The sequence below is a fragment of the Ischnura elegans genome, chromosome 11 (assembly GCF_921293095.1).
Source record: "Ischnura elegans chromosome 11, ioIscEleg1.1, whole genome shotgun sequence".
Taxonomy (NCBI): domain Eukaryota; kingdom Metazoa; phylum Arthropoda; class Insecta; order Odonata; family Coenagrionidae; genus Ischnura; species Ischnura elegans.
In genome coordinates this window covers 28,133,111-28,153,544 of record NC_060256.1, presented here as the reverse complement: position 1 = coordinate 28,153,544, position 20,434 = coordinate 28,133,111, and the positions used below count along the sequence as shown (strand labels likewise).

At 37.6% G+C, this 20,434-nt stretch overlaps 2 protein-coding genes across 3 annotated transcripts in view; one reads left to right on the top strand and one right to left on the bottom strand.

The window, feature by feature from the left end:
* LOC124167553 (egl nine homolog 1) overlaps positions 1-1,580 on the bottom strand; it is a 54,078-nt gene extending 52,498 nt beyond the window's left edge. The window contains exon 1 of the mRNA XM_046545516.1: positions 645-1,580. Within this exon, the coding sequence (XP_046401472.1) occupies positions 645-1,553 (909 nt within the window). The 5' untranslated portion in view covers positions 1,554-1,580. The remainder of the gene's footprint in view (positions 1-644) is intronic.
* A 263-nt stretch (positions 1,581-1,843) lies between these two features.
* On the top strand, positions 1,844-20,157 carry LOC124168264 (bifunctional glutamate/proline--tRNA ligase-like). Of its 2 annotated transcripts, none has more exons than XM_046546405.1 (12): positions 1,844-2,112; positions 2,296-2,391; positions 2,581-2,790; positions 4,085-4,237; positions 4,326-4,443; positions 9,271-9,410; positions 10,803-10,929; positions 11,388-11,455; positions 13,541-13,714; positions 15,114-15,274; positions 16,061-16,204; positions 19,873-20,157. In XM_046546405.1, exons 1-12 carry the CDS (start codon positions 2,011-2,013, stop codon positions 20,027-20,029), a joined length of 1,650 nt encoding a protein of 549 aa, XP_046402361.1. In that variant the 5' UTR covers positions 1,844-2,010; the 3' UTR covers positions 20,030-20,157. The 2 variants fall into 2 exon arrangements, with proteins under 2 accessions (XP_046402361.1, XP_046402362.1); XM_046546406.1 differs by having other exon boundaries at positions 2,021-2,112; positions 2,300-2,391.
* The last annotated feature ends 277 nt before the right edge of the window (positions 20,158-20,434 follow it).

Sequence of the window (20,434 nt, the reverse complement as noted above, 5' to 3'; positions counted from 1 at the left end):
CTACAATACTTCATCATATAAACCACTTTTCCTCATAGACACAGAGCGAAAAGGGAAGAAATGCGTACATCACTACCGGGAAAATTAAGGTCACCCATATGGTGAGTAACTGGAATCTTTGAATATGTAAAAGATGAATCGATAAAAAGTAGAGCATATCTTTAGTGGACACTTAATGTAGGGGTACAGTCTCCTCAGAATTTGCGCTGGTGATCGGAGCCAAAGTACAAGTCTTCCGTAATCACGAAAAAACACCCCTCACTGCCGCAGAACATTCTTGACCGGGCAACAGCCGATTGACAACTGAAGCCCACGGTCCGCCGGGGAAAAAGAAAAAAACTAACCGAGAAGTCGGAAAATTCCAAGAGAAAATAAAACCGTAGGCAAGCAAAACAATGCTAGGACTTAATTCAATCATACTTTCATTACTACGGGAAGCACTTCAAGTTGATCAGTGCAAACAAGGGAAATGCTCCACGATAACAAGACAAGAATGATCACAAACGACATATCTAAGTATAGAGGGATGATCCTCTACGTATTCTGAAAATGTTAAAGGTACCACTGTCGGTAGGATTATAATAAAAATATTTGTGACATGAAAATAAAAGCTAAATGCAACAAGAAGAAGACGACCAACTCACCTTAGTCCTCCCATTGATGTTGTAATCCCCCAACTTGCCATTGTTCTTGAGTCTATTGGCTGTAATAATGATGGTATCAACTTTACTAATCAAGTGTCCGATATTTTTACACGATTTCTCTTTACCATCGATCCAAGTGATTTGATCACCACGAATTGTCTTAGCACTTTTGGCTTTACTACTGACCAACTGTCCATCTGTAAAAACTCCTTTGCTATACATCCCTGTGACTTCCTTCAATACCTCTCGACCAGTCTGGGGCCCCATAAAGTTATCAACAACACAAACACCATACTCATCCATGTCTCTTATCACATTCCTACATATTTCCTCAATGATCCACTGTTTCTCACGATGGTTCTTGTGTAAGAATGGAGGTAATGGACACTTGCAAGCAAGGTTGGAATCGGCAAATCCTACCCCATTATTCGGTAAAACTAGTTCACTAACAGACGTCTCGTTGAGTGGCATTTTGGATGAGTTATTACTGTCCTCACCTGAATTTTCTGATGCCAAATTACCGTCTTGATCTCCAAAGTCTAGATTTGGACTTAGTCGTTCTGTTCCGGCATTTAAAATTTCACTTTCAGCACTGCCTTCAAATGTTATCACAGTACTTTTCCAATCTTCAGACTCTGATTTCTTCTCCTTGATTTTTCGGTCAATTTTTTCAACTTTAGAGTTATCACGATCTCTTAATTTGGTCACTGAGTCAAGAGTACTGTCAGGCTGAGTTGACGAATTCTCAGCATCACTCTTGTCAACCCTGGTTTTCCCACAAACAGGCTTGTGTTTCTTCCAGTGTTGTTTCTGGTGTTCTTTGGAGCAATAATAAACAGTCCTACACCGAGAACAACGGAGCAAGTGATCCTCCAAACCACACTGTTCACACCGTAAAGGTGAATTCATCTCAGTCGTCAACCATATTCCCTTGCGCCCAACATAAGTTAAAGTCAATTGCGACTTAATATTAATGTACAAAATTGATGTCATAAGATATTAATTAAGTAAATTTAAAAATCAAAAATGCATTTTTAATTATTAAAAAAATGGTTATATTTTACTATTAATAATAGTCAAAGGAAAAACTTATACTTATCCAAAAAGAGCCACTGCCACGACAGAGACATCTCATAGCTTTTTACTCAACTATTTGAGCGGAGACGTCAGCTAACTCCTTTCAGCCTATCGTAAACCACGAATTACGAATAAAATCCCGCGAAATGATCAAGGAGAAAGTTTATGATTGTAAGTATGCCACATCAGCATACGAAATCACTTGCCAAACTGTCAGAAGTGACTGTACGGAAGGCTCTTCCTTAGGCAGTGTATTATCTTGCTACCAAAACAGATAGTCTCTCTCGAGATGGAAGCGGGAAATGATCAAGGCGTTGTTTCCTCCTTAAATAAAGTGAAGATTTCGAAGAGTAAAGGAAATCGTGGATCAAACGAAGGAGCTAATAAAAAAGTGCGCGAAACCTAAATTTTACTGCTGACAATGGTTCCGTATGGTTATGTTTCTTATTAAATGTCGTGTGTAAACGAATTCCAACTATTGTCCTTTCAAGTGTTTGTGTTGACTATTCCATGAGGCTTTAGCTATTATAAAATGGTTTGACTTCTCGTTCAATACGTTAATTTTTCTTTTAAGGCAGACAAGAGTGAAAGTGAGGGTAAAGCAAAGAAATCTACCAGGCTCGGTTTAGAGGTTAAGAAGCTAGAAAACTTAGCAGAATGGTATTCTCAGGTAAAACATTTTTCTCTCTGATGCAATGATAATGGCTTCATCACTTATAAATGCTTGCCTGTCCCATATGGAAGAGATGCAACGTTTTTTTTTACTTTCGTTTAATCATTAAGTTAAACCAATTGTTCCTGAAGTGTAGTTGATGCAACCTTCTGATCATCTTGCAAGAATGGTACTATATATTTACAGGTTATTACCAAAGGAGAAATGATAGAATACTACGACGTAAGTGGCTGCTATATCCTAAGGCCATGGTCATATGCAATTTGGGAGGTGATAAAAGGATGGCTGGATGCTCAATTTAAAAAGCTCGGTGTACAAAATTGCTACTTCCCCATCTTTGTGTCAAAAAATGTCTTGGAAATGGAGAAAACACATATCGCTGACTTTGCACCAGAGGTATGAAACATTCTTTCATTAACACTTGGAGTTTGAATAATGTATGCATTTGCACCATGGCTGTGTCCTTCAGAGAGGAATTACAATGCAACTTTTACACAGGCATGTAATGTGAAATTTACTTTGGGTGTTGCTTAGTAAGCATTTGTCTATGCTGGTATTTTTTTTTCAATTTGCTTGCACTCGGGAACCATAAATTTTATTGAACAAATGGTCAATTGTGTTTGCATAGTGCTGATGTATATATTCATTGTTAGTTCAACAAAACATTACTGTGAATGCAAACACCAAGCATCGAGTCATACATAGGATCACTCACTATGATTTTCATCCCTCAATTCCATATTCACAACCTCTCTTTGCATTTATATCAGTAAAATTTGTCCAATCGCAAAGGAAATTCTATTTTGGCTATGTTTGTTTCAAAGTGATTCGGTGGGAGACATTATGAAAGTTACCTGTATAAAAAAACTGAGTTTCAGAGGATAGGTGACCCTGGACTAAAGGTGGTCTCCTCAGTATATGTGCCATGGATGCCATGTCGCTGTTAGGGAAAAAATTTCAGTGGGGCTAAAACTCCCAAATCCTTCCCCCCTCATGTATCTGCCTGATGTTGCGTATAATTGGCACAGGGTATTAGCCATTGTTAATTGGCTCTCAATGCTTGCATTGGTTACATTCTGAAATTAGAAAATTGTTGATGCTGCAGCTGAAGATCTTACCTTACTCTTTATAGTTTTTATTTTTATTGAAGTCCTGTAATATAACTTGATTCTTCTGAAGATCAAAATCTCCAACTCCCAGGAATGAGTGCCTTGGTTAGAATTCCTATAGAAAGGCCCTAACAACACATAGGAGCCATGGCTGAAATAGCTGATGTATTCTTCATCTCAGAGGATGTATTAACCCTCTTAGTACCATTGGCACATATCCATATCAGCTTTTGCTTTTTAATAGAAAAGTGTCACTTTTTACTTAAGTTACTTTTAAAGTTAAAATTGATAAGCATGCAGTAGCTGAAATTTTGAAAAAAAAAATCATAATGTGTTGTTAAAAATCAAGATTCAAGAAATAAAAATTAAAAAACCGCACCTTGATGGACCAGAAAATGAAATCACTTTTTTTTTCAGAAACACTACATTTCATTTAAATTCACCTCAGGTATTTCACATTAATACCACTCCAATTAGGTGGAACTAAGAGGATTAAATACATTATACTTATAAGTTACCATGGGTAACATGGATAAATCTTACAATACCGTGACAAAGATAACTTGCTTGTATTTTCAAAGGTTGCCTGGGTGACAAAATCAGGGGATTCTGATTTGGCAGAGCCAATTGCTGTTCGACCAACAAGTGAGACTGTTATGTATCCAGCCTATGCCAAGTGGGTACAGTCGTATAGAGATCTGCCAATCAAACTCAATCAGTGGAATAATGTAGTGGTCAGTTGGAATTATCTTTTATACCGTACATATTTATATTGTAAATGAAATACCTTCAATGCTTTTAAAATTCTATATTTCATTCCAGAGATGGGAATTCAAGCATCCCCAACCTTTTCTACGAACACGAGAATTCTTATGGCAAGAAGGTCATACGGCATATTCAGATCCAAAAGAAGCAGAAGAAGAAGTGATGAACATCTTAGGTAAGCCATCTGCATTAGATGAATATTACTGAATCAAAATTTGCACATATTGAAGTATAAACACTTGTGATTTTCCACAATTACAATCATGGAAAATCACATGCATATGGATAGTGCTTGTGATTTCCTTATGCGTGATGCATTGATTGCATAGTTTTCATAACATATGCATGTGAAAAACCATGTTTTCTACTGAATGAGGAGAATCCCTGTAAAAATTTTGCTTTCTGTGAACTCACCAGCACATGCCATGGCACACAGTTTACATTATATATGGAGGAGAATTCTAAAGCCTCCCCAAGCAGCAGACAATGTCCATCGAATATATAAGTCAGGTTGATATAGCGAAAACACGTTGTTTAATACGAAGGATATTTTGAGAAGAGTCATTCATGCAAACAGACATTAAGTTGTGTGTGTTAATGTACCATGTAACCAGGCCTTAATAGATGTTGTAATATGGACCTCTATGTCCACTGTTGGACATCACTCCAACGTTGTTTATCGGGTCCTTTTGATATTTGACAGAAATCCATTCAACGTTGATTGGATTAACATGGATATTAGATCTAAGGTTTCTGTGGCGTTTCTCCATATGATTCATGGCTTTCAGGGGTTCCTCTGCGTTGTGTTGTACATAGGTGACGTCAGTTTCTCCAACCTTCCTGCTGATATCTTCAGGTAGGGCACTTCTGACCTGAAGATCCAGCAGGATGGCTAGCGAAACTGTCGTCACCTATGGACAACACAACGCAGAGGAACGCTCGAAAGTCGTGAGCCATATAACATGGATATTGCTCAGATGTCGTACATTAACGCAGACTATGTTGTCTGGATGTTATTGGGATATTGATTGCTGCTTGGGTCGATACATGTAAAATGGATCTGTGCAAAAATCACTCTGAATGTATTCATAAGGGACCCTATGCATCTTATTTAAAAATGTTTAATGTCCTGCACCTCTTCAGCTCATAAGCACCAGCTGCCACAGCATGATTCTTTATATTTTTACATGTTGAATCAAAAAAGAAAAATTTGTGCACGTCCACAGGAATATTTCGGCTTCTTTGAACATTCAACATCCTTTGTCACATGGACACCGGACGATGTGGACTGTTTGATGGAACCATGGTTGTGAAATAAAAGAATCCTGTTGAAGTGCACACAGTTTTTCGTGTTGGTTTAGTATGAATTACATATCCTATGAAGTTACGCCAGATACAATACTATTCCTTTTATCCTATCTATGTTTTCCTCTTCCTCCTACCCATATTACCAAGCATCCTTCTGTCTAGCATGATTTTCAGCACCTACTCCCCACTTACAGAATGATATATATCCACTGAGGACAGAGCAAGTACCGTATAAGCGCGTGTAAGAGGCGCACCTTTTTTCCCAGATATTGCAGCCAAAAATGGGGGTGCGCCTCTTACACAAACTTCTAATCTCCCCCCCCTCCCCTTCCCCGGTCGCAAGTCCAAGGGGAACTGAGTGGCCTTGATTTTCAGCGTGAGTCAGTCGTCTGAAACCCTGGGTCAAAATCAAGCGGCAGGCAGTAGAGTTTCTCCCTTAGTGACGTATTTTTAAAATGCCCCTGTTTGAATTTCTTGCAAGCATCGCGCCGTCACGTCGGTACCCCAGAGGTAAACATTGAAAAGATCGCGAGGGGTGATTCGCTCCGGAGCGCGCGCTAAATTTATTGCCACGAGTGGGCATCCCGCGGCATTTATACTGCATATAGTAATATTGGTGTCAAAACCTGCGGTTGAAAAAATTCGAACGAGTGTGCTCATTGTTGGACTAAATGGTGGATTGAATAAATCGGAAATGCTTATAAGTGAAGAGCGCTGAAGGAGAGATCGAGGGGAAGAGGGCTCCCTCCCCTCCGTATTTAAAGCTACGAGCGAAGGAGCAAGGGAAGAACACGTCCGATCTTGCATGTGACGTCGTTGCCTTTAAAGCGAAGGGGCGAAGGCGCAGCAATGTGATATACGCAGTTTGCGTTGCCTGAGTTTCCAGTCCGTCTCGTCTTGTTTGAATGCGCTTATGCTACGCTTGTTTCTTCCGAAATAGTGCTGTTTGGACTATGTTGAATATTAGTAGCCTTATTTTAACTATAAATCTTTGTGTCAATCAATTAGAGCTCAAAAAACTTAAATGCTGTAAGATATACGTCGCGTTAGGTCTAATTCTTTTTAGAACTTCGTGCGTGTCATACAATTGCAGAAAGATATATCGAGATATCTTCGAGCTCAGAAGGTGACTCACGTAGCATTTGACCTCCAGAAACTCGGGGAATTGAACCTGGTAGACCGAAAAAGGTCAGTTGGTGGAATGGGGTAGGGATGAAACACGTTTCCATTGTTCCCCTGTGACTTGATATTTTCCTGTGTAGTCTCGGAAAGGAAAAAAACGGCAGAGGCATTAGCTGATGGAGAGCCGAGTGTAGTTCCGTTAGGCTCCTTGCACACACACCGATTTTGGACGGCCGGTAAAATATTGGCCGATATTTTACCGGCGAAGCGATGCTTGCACACACGCCGGATTTTTACCGGTCAAACGATACGTTGATAAGTTTTTGAGCCGGCGTCGGCGATCCACAGTGAAAATAGCCGGCAGCTAACCGGCATTTTGCCGGTGCCGGCGTGTGGTCGGTACGTGTGCAAGCTCCAATGCTCTCCCATTGTTCACTATTGGAATGTGGACGGCCGATATTTTACCGGCCGTCCAAAATCGGTGGGTGTGCAAGGGGCTTTAAATCTACGACGTGGTTATTATCCTACGGCGCTGAGATTGCCCCGATTGTTGTTCAATCTCTTGGGAAAGCTCATGCCATTTGCCTGTCGTGTTTTGCCTTAAAATTTTCCACGGCTGCGATTCTATTGCAATACTCCTGCGAGAGCTTTTAAACAAAATTGTTCGTGAGTAGGACAAGCAACGTAGAGCGATGGCGTAGGCAAAGAGAGGATCGGAACTCTTTCTACTCCCTCTTATGCCGCCGCAGTTATTAAAATTTCCTTTTTCAAATAGAACTGAAAGAGGACATTTCGATAACTGTCGAAATTCCAGGCATACGTCTGCAACACCGCACGATAGGATAAAAAAAATGTCGCAAAATTTTTTTTCTTCATAGCTTCGATCCTCAAAATAGGGGTGCGCCTCTTACACGTGTGCGCCTCTTACACAAGCTTATACGGTACTATAACTAGGGGGTAAATGCTGGAAATCATGTTACAGGGAAGTATGCTTCGTAATCGGGGTGGGAGGAGGAAGGATTCATGGATAGAATAAAAAGAGATCTTGCAGTGGCAGCTGGTGGTTGAGTTCTAAAGTGCGGCGGCACATTTAATATTCCAAAATAAGATACATAGTATCCATTCTGAATACATTTGGAGTAATTTTTCTGCACTGATCCATTTTACATACATTTATCTAGACTTCAGAATTCCCTCCAAATGAAGGGTAGTACACTGTGTGCTGTGACATGTGCTGGCAAGTTCACAGTCAGCAGGAATTTGTATCATTCTGTAGAAAAAGCATTTTTTGCGCATGTGTACATTATGTAAGCTATGTGCTGTGCTTGGACAGTGCTATCCTTCCTGCTAGAGGTATTTCTCATCGATCGAGAAAATTGTGCAAGTTTCTTATGGAATACCATGTCACAGAAATGACAATGACAAATTATGTGCCCTAGCAATGCCTGCTATTGAGAAGAAGATGTTAGCTAGTGTTCAATGCCAGGGTCATTGATAAATTCTTCTGTCTCCTTATCTACTATTGCAGCCCTATCTCCTTACCTACCATGCTTCGCACTTCCTCACTCTTTTTCCTATCCCTTCTTATCAGGTCCATTCTCCTCCATCCTCACTTCATGAATTCCTCCAGTCTTTTCTAATAATCCTTTCATGACATCCCTTTGTCTATATCATGCCAAGTGCCATGTTTCAGATCAGAACCCTCTTGGCCATTTCTTTTCTCTTTTGCACTGATTAATTCTCATCAATTCAATTATTACCTATTAACATAGGCCTATATTGCTAATTCATTTCTCCTCCTGATGAAATCAGTAAACTATCCAGCTGCATACCTCTGTATACCCCCACTTGCATAATATAATAATAATTCAAGGAGGAAGAATTATTGGTATTTGCTAGGACTGGAAACAGGATCCTTCAAATTAATATGAAGTTCTTTATCAATTGTATCAAAGCAATTTATCAAATATTTACACAAGAAAAAAATTGCCCCAGTTACTTTTTTGTTAGTGTACTCTTTCTTGATGAATTTAGGTGGATTTACGTGAAATCCATGTCCTGAGAACGATATTTCTTCTATGGGTTTTTGTACATTCGTATTGCTTTTCAGAAACCTCATGAATGCTCTTAAATATTTTATGGTTTAATAATAATTTTAAGTTTTTCTTCTGCTGAAAAGCAGTAATTTATTTCTAAAATTAATTTTTATTCTTAAAATAAAATAAAAATATTATCCCATCACATGATAGGTGTCATATGCATGAATGGGATCATGTTGGCACTTATGGTGACGTTAATGAAAATGGATGAGGTGTTCAAGATTAGTCTCTGCTCAGAAATAGTTTAAGATGCACAATAATGCATACCTACTTCATCTCAATCAAAACTTCCATCAGCATCATCCCATGTACTTTACTTTTTTCATTGCATGACATTATGTATTTTCATTTTTTTAATCTCAGCATTTTGGTTTAATCTCAATCTCCTTAATTATTAAAAAAAATTATCATTAGTGAATGAATTGAGTTCACTCAATGAAAGCAGTTACAATTACCTAAATGTATTCCTACAGACTTGTACACCAAAGTTTACACTGACCTGCTGGCCATTCCTGTTGTCAGGGGGAGGAAGACAGAGAAGGAGAAATTTGCTGGTGCTGACTACACAACTACAGTTGAAGCATTTGTTTCTGCAAGTGGAAGAGGCATTCAGGTAGCCTAAGATATATACATAATGCAATCCTCATTGTTTCTATTATGAACATGTAGATTTATCTCAAAAATGCAGAAAAACCCTCCAGATCATAGTAACTTCAATATTGGCAAGTGCTCAAGCATTAAGAAACAGCATTGACATACTACCTTCTTTATTGGCAATCATCACAAGTCAATAATTTAGTTTAAATTCTGATATAGCAAAAGTTCTCTATGGCTTTTTCAATGATTTGCTATCAAGGTATCAGTAACATCTCCTTCCACTCCCATCAAGATAGGTCAATAAAGCCTTCAAATATTTAAGCATTAATCGTCAAATGATATGAGTTGTGGATAGAGGTCGTCAGTAGTATTAAAAAAAAGCAACTCGGAGAAATTTTGTAGAGGCACCGGTTTAATTAAATAAAAATACACTACCTAATTAACCGGGCGGTTAGAGACCAATGGCAGGAAAGGAAGGCTAAAGGAAAGGAATGGCAGGAGTGACATGGATGGTACCTTGTGATGGCACTTGTTCTTCTGGAAGTAGCTTCATTCCGTCTTTCTCTCCAAGGGACTTCAGATCATCCTCCCACCAGGAGTATGTCTCCAAAAATCCCAAGATCCGGGTCTCGTGCTCCTTTTATATCCAACCTTTCTAGGGCCGAAAGGGGGTACCTTTGTTTGACCGGCAAGGTACATTTACAAAATAGTGATGGGCCTCACATATTCACCCCCGTTCGAGCATTTAGGGACAAATATTCGCAGAGGTAGCGGTGGGTCTACCCCGCACTCAGTATTCGCATTTCACTTCGACGAGAGAGAAACCCCATGATGTCATGGGAGGCTCACAAAGAGGCACCAGAAACAACCTAAATACACCTTACCAAACCTTAGTCCCAAGGTCACTCAAATCGAATTCATTAAAATAAAACTTATTAAACCTATTTATTTTATATATTTTAATTAAAATTTTATAAATTTTTTAACTTGGCTCTTAAATGTGGATTTTCAACTTGACTGTTTAGACTAGACTCAATTATGTGGTAAGATTAAAATGTGTAAATTCTAATTCTGCGTTTATTTATTTTCCAGACTGTGTTGTTGTGTATATTTATATGTTTAAGCAACATAATTACTTGTCTGGCCACAATGTAAACTTCATTAGCTACTAATTTTCTTGGTGGATTCCTAAATGATTTTTTTTACCATTTGGTAATAATTACGTAGCTATAATATTTGATAAAATTTTCACCCTCAGAAATTTTACGACAATTGAAAGCACCATTATTTCATTTGGTTTGTTTTACTAGCAATTTTATTTTTCTTTCCTTCTTTAAATTTTGCAAAAATAAATCCCAATGTATCATGAAAAGTCATTCATGATTTATCCAATAAATTTTTCTCATAGGGAGCAACATCACATCATCTTGGACAAAGCTTTTCAAAAATGTTCAACATTGTGTATGAAGATCCAGACTCACAAGAAAAGAAATACGTTTACCAAAATTCTTGGGGAATGACAACCAGGACAATTGGTGAGTGAAGCATGTTATCGGAATGTAAACATAACCATGATAATATAATATACATATCGATAGCTTAGTTCTAACAACACGTAACTCAAAATTTGGCCCGCTTGACACACGTGTCTAAACTAAGTGTGGTAGCATTAAAAAATAAAATTCAAGCAAAAAAACAACTCTTTATTGGCAAATGTATGCTTCTTTTTCAGTTTTACGAATTTTTGGTTTTTAATTTCTGCGTAAAATTAGAAATTAATCATTTTTTTGCTCTTCTAAAAAGTTGCTATTTTTGAGATACGTGTTGTTAGAACTTAGCCATCGATATGTAATATTTTCTATAAAAGGTTTACCTTTATCAAACAAATATGTCGGCACAAATTTTCATGCATTCAAGAAAAAATTCTTTGTCTGGTGCAACAAGTCATGAATTTTTGTACTGTATATCTTATGGAGTTTTGCTATTTTTTCAGGGGTTATGATTATGGTTCATGCTGATGATCAAGGCCTGGTCCTTCCTCCAAAAGTTGCTTGTATGCAAGTAAGTTATAAGAAAAATTTCTTGTAATAGTTCCAGTAATATTTTTGGCTCTTTTTATCCCAATGGAATTTCATGAGAGCTATTGAATCAATTACCGTATAAGCTTGTGTATGAGGCGCACACGTGTAAGAGGCGCACCCCTATTTTGAGCATCGGAGCTATGAAGAAAAAAATTTTGCGGCATTTTTTTATACTATCGCGCGGTGTTGCAGACGTACGCCTGGAATTTCGACAGCTATCGAATTTTCCTCTTTCAATATTAATTGAAAGAGAAAATTTTGATAACTGCGGCGGTAATAGCGGTATAAGAGGGAGTAGAAAGAGTTCCGATCCTCTCTTCGCATACGCCGTCGCTCTACGATGCTTGTCCTACTCACGAACAATTTTGTTTAAATGCTCTCGCAGGAGTATTGCAATAGAATTGTAGCCGTGGAAAATTTTAAGGGAAAACACGACAGGCATTTAGCATGAACCTTCCCCAGAGCTTGGACAACAATCGGGGCAATCTCAGCGCCGTAGGATAATAACCACGTCGTAGATTTAACGGAACCACACTCGGCCCTCCATCAGCCAATGCCTCTGCCGTTTATTTTTCCTTTCCGAGACCCCACAGGAAAATAGGAAAACATCAAGTTACAGGGGAACAATGAAAACGTGTTTCATCCCTACCCCGTCTCACAACTGACCTTGATCGATCTCCCAGTTTATGGAGGCCAAATGCAAGGGGAGTCATCTACTGAGCCCGAGGATATCTCGATAGCTTTCAATAATTGTATGACACGCACGAGGTTCAAAAAAAGAAAGAGATGTAACGCGACGCATATCTGACAGAATTTAAGTTTTTTAAGCTCTAATTGTTTGACACAAAGATTTATAGTTACAACAAAGCTACTAATATTCAAAATAGTCCAAACAGGTCAATTTTGGAAGAAACAAGCGTAGCATAAGCGCATTCAAACAAGACGAGACGGACCGGAAACTTTAGGCAACGCTAACTGCGTATATCACATTGCTGCGCCTTCGCCCCTTCGCTGTGAAGGCAACTACGTCACATGCAAGATCGGACGTGTTCTTCCCGTGCTCCTTCGCTCATAGCCTCGTAGCTTGAGATACGGAGGGGAGGGAGTGCGCTCCTTCCCCTCCGTATTTCGTTGCTTGCTTCGAAGACGGTGGGATCGCGCTCTTTCCCCTGGACCTCTCCTTCCGCGCTCTTCACTTATAAGCATTTCTGATTTCTTCCATCCACAATTCAGTCCAACAATGAACACACTCGTTCGAAGTTTTGAAAGCGCAGGTTTTGACTCCAATATAATTTTCAGTTGCAAAAATCCTCATATTAGCGTCCGAAGATGATTTTTGGAAAATCAGGTCCTCAGCGTAATGGAAATTACTCGGCAAGACAGATATTGACTATTAACCAGGTATGTCCTTCAAAAATACGCGTTTCTCTACGTTTGATAACCGATTACTATATGCAGTATAAATGCCGCGGGACGCCCACTCGCGGCAGTAAATTTAGCGCGCGCTCCGGAGCGAATCAGCCCGCGCGATCTTTTCTATGTTCACCTCTGGGGTACCGACGTGACGGCGCGATGCTTGCAAGAAATTCAAACAGGAGCATTTTAAAAATACGTCACTAAGGGAGAAACTCCCCTGCCTGCCGCTTGATTTTGACCCAGGGTTTCAGATGACTGACTCACGCTGAAAATCAAGGCCACTCAGTTCCCCTTAGACTTGCGACCGTGGAAGGGGAGGGTGGGGGGAGATTAGAAGTTTGTGTAAGAGGCGCACCCCCATTTTCGGCTGCAATGTCTGGGAAAAAAGGTGCGCCTCTTACACGCGCTTATACGGTAGTTTGGATGTGTGTTCATGAAACTCAAATTAACTTGTTCTAATTGAATTTTGAAGACTCAACAAAAATTTCTCAATGTTTCAGAAGCATTTAAAATTTATACATAATGGAGTGATAACCACTACAGTTATTAGAAATATACAATAATATATATGCATGGTTCAGAAAATGATAATGCTAAGGCTTAACAAAAGGCGTACACTTAACAAGTGAATGCATATGTATTTTTGCAGGTGGTGATTGTTCCATGTGGAATTACAGCTAAAATGGGAGATGACGACAAAGCAAACCTCATTGAAGCTTGCACTAAATTGGAAGAAGAGTTGAGAAAGCAGCAAATCAGAGTTAAAGGAGACTACAGAGACAATTACTCCCCTGGATGGAAGTTTAATCATTGGGAGTTGAAAGTAAGGAATAGGGTAGTTTCCTTTATCAAAGAAAATGAAAGGCATTGATTGCAATTCGTTACCCACCATTAGTGTATTCATAGTATACAAATTATTTCGTTTTAGAAATACCGGTTTAGACGAATGGCAAGGGTCAATTTTATCCTCATTTGAAAAAGGCCAGATTGGCGCCCATGCGATGCCACTCCACGTGACGTCACAGGGACCTAGTTTCTATACGAGTCAGTGGCGGATACAGATGGGGGGCGCGCGCCCCCCCCCCTTGCGGGTCCGCCTGTATTGTCGAACATTGCAAAACCACAATTGTGACTTTTTTATATCATAAGATGGCATTGTCTTTTACGTGTTTATAATCACTTTAAATAAATTTTCATATACTTTGCCTGTGACTTGATCATCTTTTATTACGATAAAAGTAAAGACAACTCAAGATATGTTGCGCCTCCCCCTTGAGTTTTTTCTGTATCCGCCACTGATACGAGTAGATAGGAGTTATACATCATCCAAGGTTACCAATGCATGCATGAGGCACAGAGAAACATGTCTTAATAATCACCTATTAAAACTGGCTAAGGTCGGAAAGTTTTCTTCGTTTGATAAGGTATTAATAATCCTTATTTAAGCCAAGCACTCCCAGCTAGCATGGTACTCTGCTACCTGCTAGCATCCTGCGTCATATCAGCGCTCAGAGCCTTGTTCCAAGGTCACCTCACTTGCGGCAGCGGGAACTAGAACGACGTCACACGGAGTTTCCCGGCATTCATACTTACCCGTCGCATTTTCGAGTGCTTGAAAATTTTCACTTTACATTTAATTGGAAAAAATAGATATCGTAATTTAAAAATCTAAAAGCGTGAAATACATACTCCTGGAGTAATAATCTTTCGATTTAGGCAATAAAAAAATAATAGGAAACCACCCTATTCTATATTCCCTTGGAACTATGTATGTTGTAATGAACTTCTATGCGCTTGGTGTAATTTGCATGATTTTACAATTTTACATAATTTTGAGCAGATGATGCTTGAGGTCGAGGAGCAGATGAGTAACAGTGAACTGCTCTATAAGATTTCTTGACATCACAACTTATTGGCAAAAGAGTCAAGGCTGGTGTAATAAAACCTTTCATTAGAGGGGCACCTCAAAGATTACAATATTTTCAATTTTCCTTGAAATTACTGTGGGGGGTTATGGTATCCCTCTAACTAACTCCCTCTGATCCCATGTAAACCTCTATTAACCGGTGTAATTCTTAAATATTAAGAACAAATGTATAGCTTGGGTAAAGGTTCCATTCGGTGTACATATCTGTGTGTCAAATACAGGTTCTTAATTGAACAACTACTCACTCACACATTGCAACTACTCACTGGACACTCTCTCTGTTTTTTCTGTACAGGGAGTACCAATTAGGATAGAAGTTGGGCCAAGAGATGTTCAACAAGGTAACATTGTGGCAGTTAGGCGGGACAACCGTGAGAAGTTAATCATAAAAAGCTCAGAAGCAACAACCACCATTGTAACCATGCTTACCAAAATACAAGAGGATATGCTCTCTAGGTAGGTTTCACTTGTTCAAGCATGAATAATTTCTTAGTCAAACACATATAATTGTAAATGAAAACAGATTGGAATTGGAGATTTTGTGCCCAATTATATCTCTGTAAATTATTTAATATGTAAAATCAAGAAGAGTCATGCATAGATGTTTAAATGAATCAAGTCAAAATGAAAAGTTTTTATTATTATATCTTTGAAACCCAATTAAATGCAAATGCTTATGCAAAGTTGTTTCTCATCAGTAGTCAACAATCCTTAAATTGATTTTATGATGCGATCCACTAACCTCTCATATCAGCTATGCAGAATTATTGTAAAAACTATTAAAATCATGGAATTACAGGGAATTTGTCATTCTTACCATGTATTGGTTATTGATACAGATAATTATGTACATAAAAGATCAATTTTCCAAGATGAAATGTAATAAAAAATGTGTCTTGCCAAATATTTGGGTATCAAATGTTTAATACTTGCTACTTTATTCTAACTTTGAATGCAGCATTATGTTTTGCATTAACTATCTATGAATGAAACTTAATTAAAAAATTTTCTACTTGTAAAATACATGTACTGTTGATGAGAATTCCAGGCAGCACTAACTGGATACAGCACACAAATGGAGAAGTCTAGTCATACTGCATTGAACATGTTTACTTGAATAGCTGAATTGAGCCAATTGTAATTGATTTTGAAGCACTTCCATGGCATAATAATAAACATTTTGTGGCCAAAAAGGGGAATAATCACTTATAACAGCATTTGATTGATTTTATTTTTATACAGGGCCGCCAAGGAACTCAATGATCATAAAAAAATATGCAAGGATTGGACTGATTTCTGTCTGCAGCTAGAGCAAAAAAATATTATTTTAGCTCCATTTTGTGGAGACATTCCTTGTGAAGATCAAATCAAGAAAGACAGTGCTAGGTAAGTTAAAAGATACTGTTTGGGTTGAGATAAAGAACTGTCCATAGAGAGGGAGACCTTGTTTGCAGCTGGCAATAAGCATATATCACAGGTTTAACTTACCCAATCAAGATTGTTAAATTAAAACTGATTGTGAGTCTATTGAAGTGAAAGGTAGTTGCTATTGTCCACCATAATTTAATTAAATTATTTTGGAAAAGTGCTACTACTTTTCATTACATAATGTCGAACTTACCCAGTCAGCACACAAGATAAATTATTACACCATTTTTTATTATAGATTAGACCATTTTAGATTGTAGATTACACCATTTTTACCCTTATTCTACCCGTGTAAAATTATGGTAAAAGATTGCAAACCTGCATGTAAATGGGTAAACTATCTGTAAATTTAAGTGGTAAATTTGGGTAATTTCGTGGTAAAATTCGTACTTTTTCTGGGTGAAACCTCCCGATATGACATTAGAGTCATCTGTGGAGCTTGGAAAGAAACATGACGCCATCCCCTCTGTCGGTACTAATGTGGACTAACAGTAGATTGAACTAATGGGTTCTAGAAATTATTACACGATAATGAGCGAAATCTACATTGAACAACAAAAAGGTACTAAATATACAATGTTTTAAGAGGAATAGGCAATTTCATTTCTTATCAAATAGAAACAATGCTAGTCTAAGAACTAATTTTCTTCCTAATAAATTCAACAGATTCAGGCTTCAATTGGTGGAAGTTGGACATATTAAAATAAATAAAAGATCGTAGCACTTTACCACAAGAATTTTTATCGCGTACAACACGTTTCGGCTCACTGAGCCATACCAGATGATGGCTCAGTGAGCCGAAACGCATTGTACGCATTAAAAGTTCTTGTGGAAAAGTGCTACGATCTTTTATTTCTTTAAATAATTTTCTTCCATTGAGCACTCGGTGACAGCATCTTCCACACCATATGCCTTTCGGCATGATTACAAGGAAACAAATTCACCCAATGGAGAATCCAGTAAACAATGTGCTTTTCCAAATTTTTTCACCTCCAAGGATGCAAACCAATGAAATCACTGTATATAAAGAGTGCTCTACTTTAGCAGAGGTTGAGGGAACCAAATTACACCAATGAAGATTATTAAAAAGTATTGCCTTACCATGGCGTCACAGCAAAAAGTGATGCAACTCCTTGGTTAAATTTTCCACTGAATTAAATATTATGATTTTCAACATTATATCAGGTAACTGAGTATAGTTTACTTCTTGCTCCAGTAATTGTTAGATATTAGAATTTCCAGGCACTTTACTTTGGCACTTGCAGTCACGTTTATTTTCCTCCTTTATTATTTATTTAATTGTCCACATGTAGCCAATGTTACAGTCCACCAATGCAAATTGCAGTGGAGGAGCTAACATAGCCCACTGTCAAGATGTAAACTCGATCTTTCATATACAATAAAACCTTTATGTAGTGAACCTCTTTACATCATAAACCTCCATACTTCATACCACCCCTACGGTCCTGTCAGATTTACATGTAAATTTATGTGCAAAGCTCTATGTAGTGAACCTCTTTATTTGGTTAAACCTCCACTTATCATACCAAGGAGACACCCCCGAGACAGCCTAACTACCTCCACAAATTGTATCGAGACAACTAGAGACCATTAATGCAGCCGCGATTACGAACATGGAATGACATTTTCAGGGACAAATGTTTCACCCTTCCTTTTTTCTTATGCATCTTTAATATGCTGTAATTTTCACGTTAATCATTAATTGTGGCCATTTTGTTCATATGAGAGCATACCTAACAGTAAATAAGAAAAAAGGTATCCAACTATCCTAATCATTTTAAATGACTGTTGAATTAAGAGAGATCACATCATTTTCTCTCGAATCATGGTAAAAATCATGCGATAGTGGTAGTTGTCTGTAATTATTTAATAATAAATACATGATCACTAGTTCATGCATGTTTGTTTAAACACATAAATATGATGGTTTAAAAGACAGTAGTGCCTTTCATTTCCGAAGGATATGAAAAAATGGTGCCCATCACTGAAACCTCTCTATAGTGAACCTCCATACATCAAATTGCCCAAATTTCAGTCCCCTCCATTGCAATGTAAAGAGATTTTACTGTAATTATTTTAGCGAAAATAATTATCCAATGAGAATTAGTATTCTTCTGTATGTATTTAAGAAAATAATCAGGTACTTAATTTCTGTTATTGACCTCAGCCTTTCATCGATAGCGTGTATGTAATGTGAAACTATATTTGCAAAATGAAATCGAAAATAATTTTAAATGTCATTTAAGTGTTGCTGTGGATATATTGAACTTTATTTTTCCACTTAAAATTTTTCTTAAGCACTTACAGTTAAGTAAAAGCCTCACTATATCTTTTTTATACTTCACTGTTGGCTATTCTGCACGCGAGTAATTAAGTGGTAAAGAAAGGGTAAAGACAAGGGTAAATTTGCCCTAAATTACCAAAATAATTTCCATCTAAATTATCTTTTGTGCTGAGTGGGTACCCTATGTAACCCCTGAATCAATTGAACCAATACTGAGTCCATACAAATACTCTGATGAGTACAATTTTAAATTCCAATGCAAGTAGGTAATCAGTTATTTCCAGCAATAACCAACTTTTTTGCATTCACACGCTTGAGATAAGTTTGAATAATTTACATTGGAATCCGTTGACTGTTGAAGGGAGTTATCTAGAGTGCATGATGACTGTGAATAGTGTCTTTTATTTTATCTCTTTAGGCTTTGTTATATCTATCCATTATTATTGATTGAGCTAGGTTTTTCCCTCTGAAATTGGATCATTATACAACCAAAATAAAATGTTTTCCCTAGACTTATCTTCATTCTCTTGCTGAAATTAAATTTAGTTCTGTTTCTCCATTTTGAATGAACTAGTATCTCCGCATTTCAAAGACAATTTTTTTATTTTATTTATATCGAATTTCAAAATTATTGCTTGTAATTCTAGTTTTCAATATATTTTTAGGATAAAATGAATCTGTGTGGTCATAATGAGACCTCATTCATTTCATGTCTGACATTGAGGAGAAAAAGACTTCAAAGCAATTTTTTTAAATTTAGAACACTCTCACACAATCCTTGGCTCCAAAAATGAATATACTAACAAAAATCATATAGAATTGCAACAAGGATTTGCCTTTTATCTTCATGCAAAAGCTATATGTGCAATACTGTAATAATGAATTTTATGCCAAGATGTGGAATAAAGTAATGCATTATTCAGTTTATTTGCTAGTGAGTGTGCAGCATCAGTAAAAATTTCTAAATGTGTATGTTTTATACTATAGCTTTAACTTCATAAATTCAGTATAGCATACTATTTTTATGCACAGATTACAATTACCAATCACGACTATTACTTTTTGAGCTTTTTGCTAAACTACACGAAAGTAGTGAGCCCCCTCTTCCCATTCACTGTGGACCCCACCGAGTGGCAGAGTAGTGGGTTGCAATCAAAAACAGGACTTGCCACTCCGTGAGGCATTTACATGAATAAAAATCTTGAGAAAAAATTCTGTTCCTTGTATAAGTTCACAACTTACAAGCAGCAGTGAATGGGTCAAAGTCCACAGTTATGCAGCCTAATTAATTGGTGCTGATTTTTCTGTAATATGATTCTAGGGAAGATGCAGCTGACAGTGGAGCTCCGTCGATGGGAGCCAAGAGCCTTTGCATTCCTTTTGACCAGCCACAAGCTGTTGAACCAAATGACAAGTGCATTCATCCAAGCTGCAACAGGAAGCCAAAGCATTATGTTCTCTTTGGTCGAAGTTATTAGCATGATGAATCACCAGCATGACATGACCAGAGGAGTTTGAAGTATTTTTAATCTCAGGACTGAATAATTTATTCTACTGAATTTTACTAAGAAAAATAAAATGGATTTTTTCAGTATAAATTGAAAAATCTTTTGTATTTTATAAAATTATAAAAGGGCATAATGTGGTGGTGGTAATATTTCTGTATTTTGTAAAGGCATAAAATAGCTGATAACTGAAGAGGCAAAATAAGGCTTAGGTCATTTCCTCTACTAGGCAGAGTAGGAAAGGAAGAGTGGAGGAAAACCCAGTTTCAGCATTATTCTGCTCTTGAAAAAAGGTACCACAGTTACCATGGCTTAATTTCCCATGCAATGGACAGACTGCTGTACTTGAAATGTTCTCCACAAAGCACTCAAGTAGAG

Excerpts from the sequence above, each read along its gene's own strand:
- LOC124168264 (XM_046546405.1), top strand. The coding sequence starts at position 2,011 with ATGGAAGCGGGAAATGATCAAGGCGTTGTTTCCTCCTTAAATAAAGTG. Across the intron at positions 10,930-11,387 it reads AATGACAACCAGGACAATTG|GGGTTATGATTATGGTTCAT; the intron begins GTGAGTGAAGCA and ends CTATTTTTTCAG. Across the intron at positions 15,275-16,060 it reads CAAGAGGATATGCTCTCTAG|GGCCGCCAAGGAACTCAATG; the intron begins GTAGGTTTCACT and ends ATTTTTATACAG.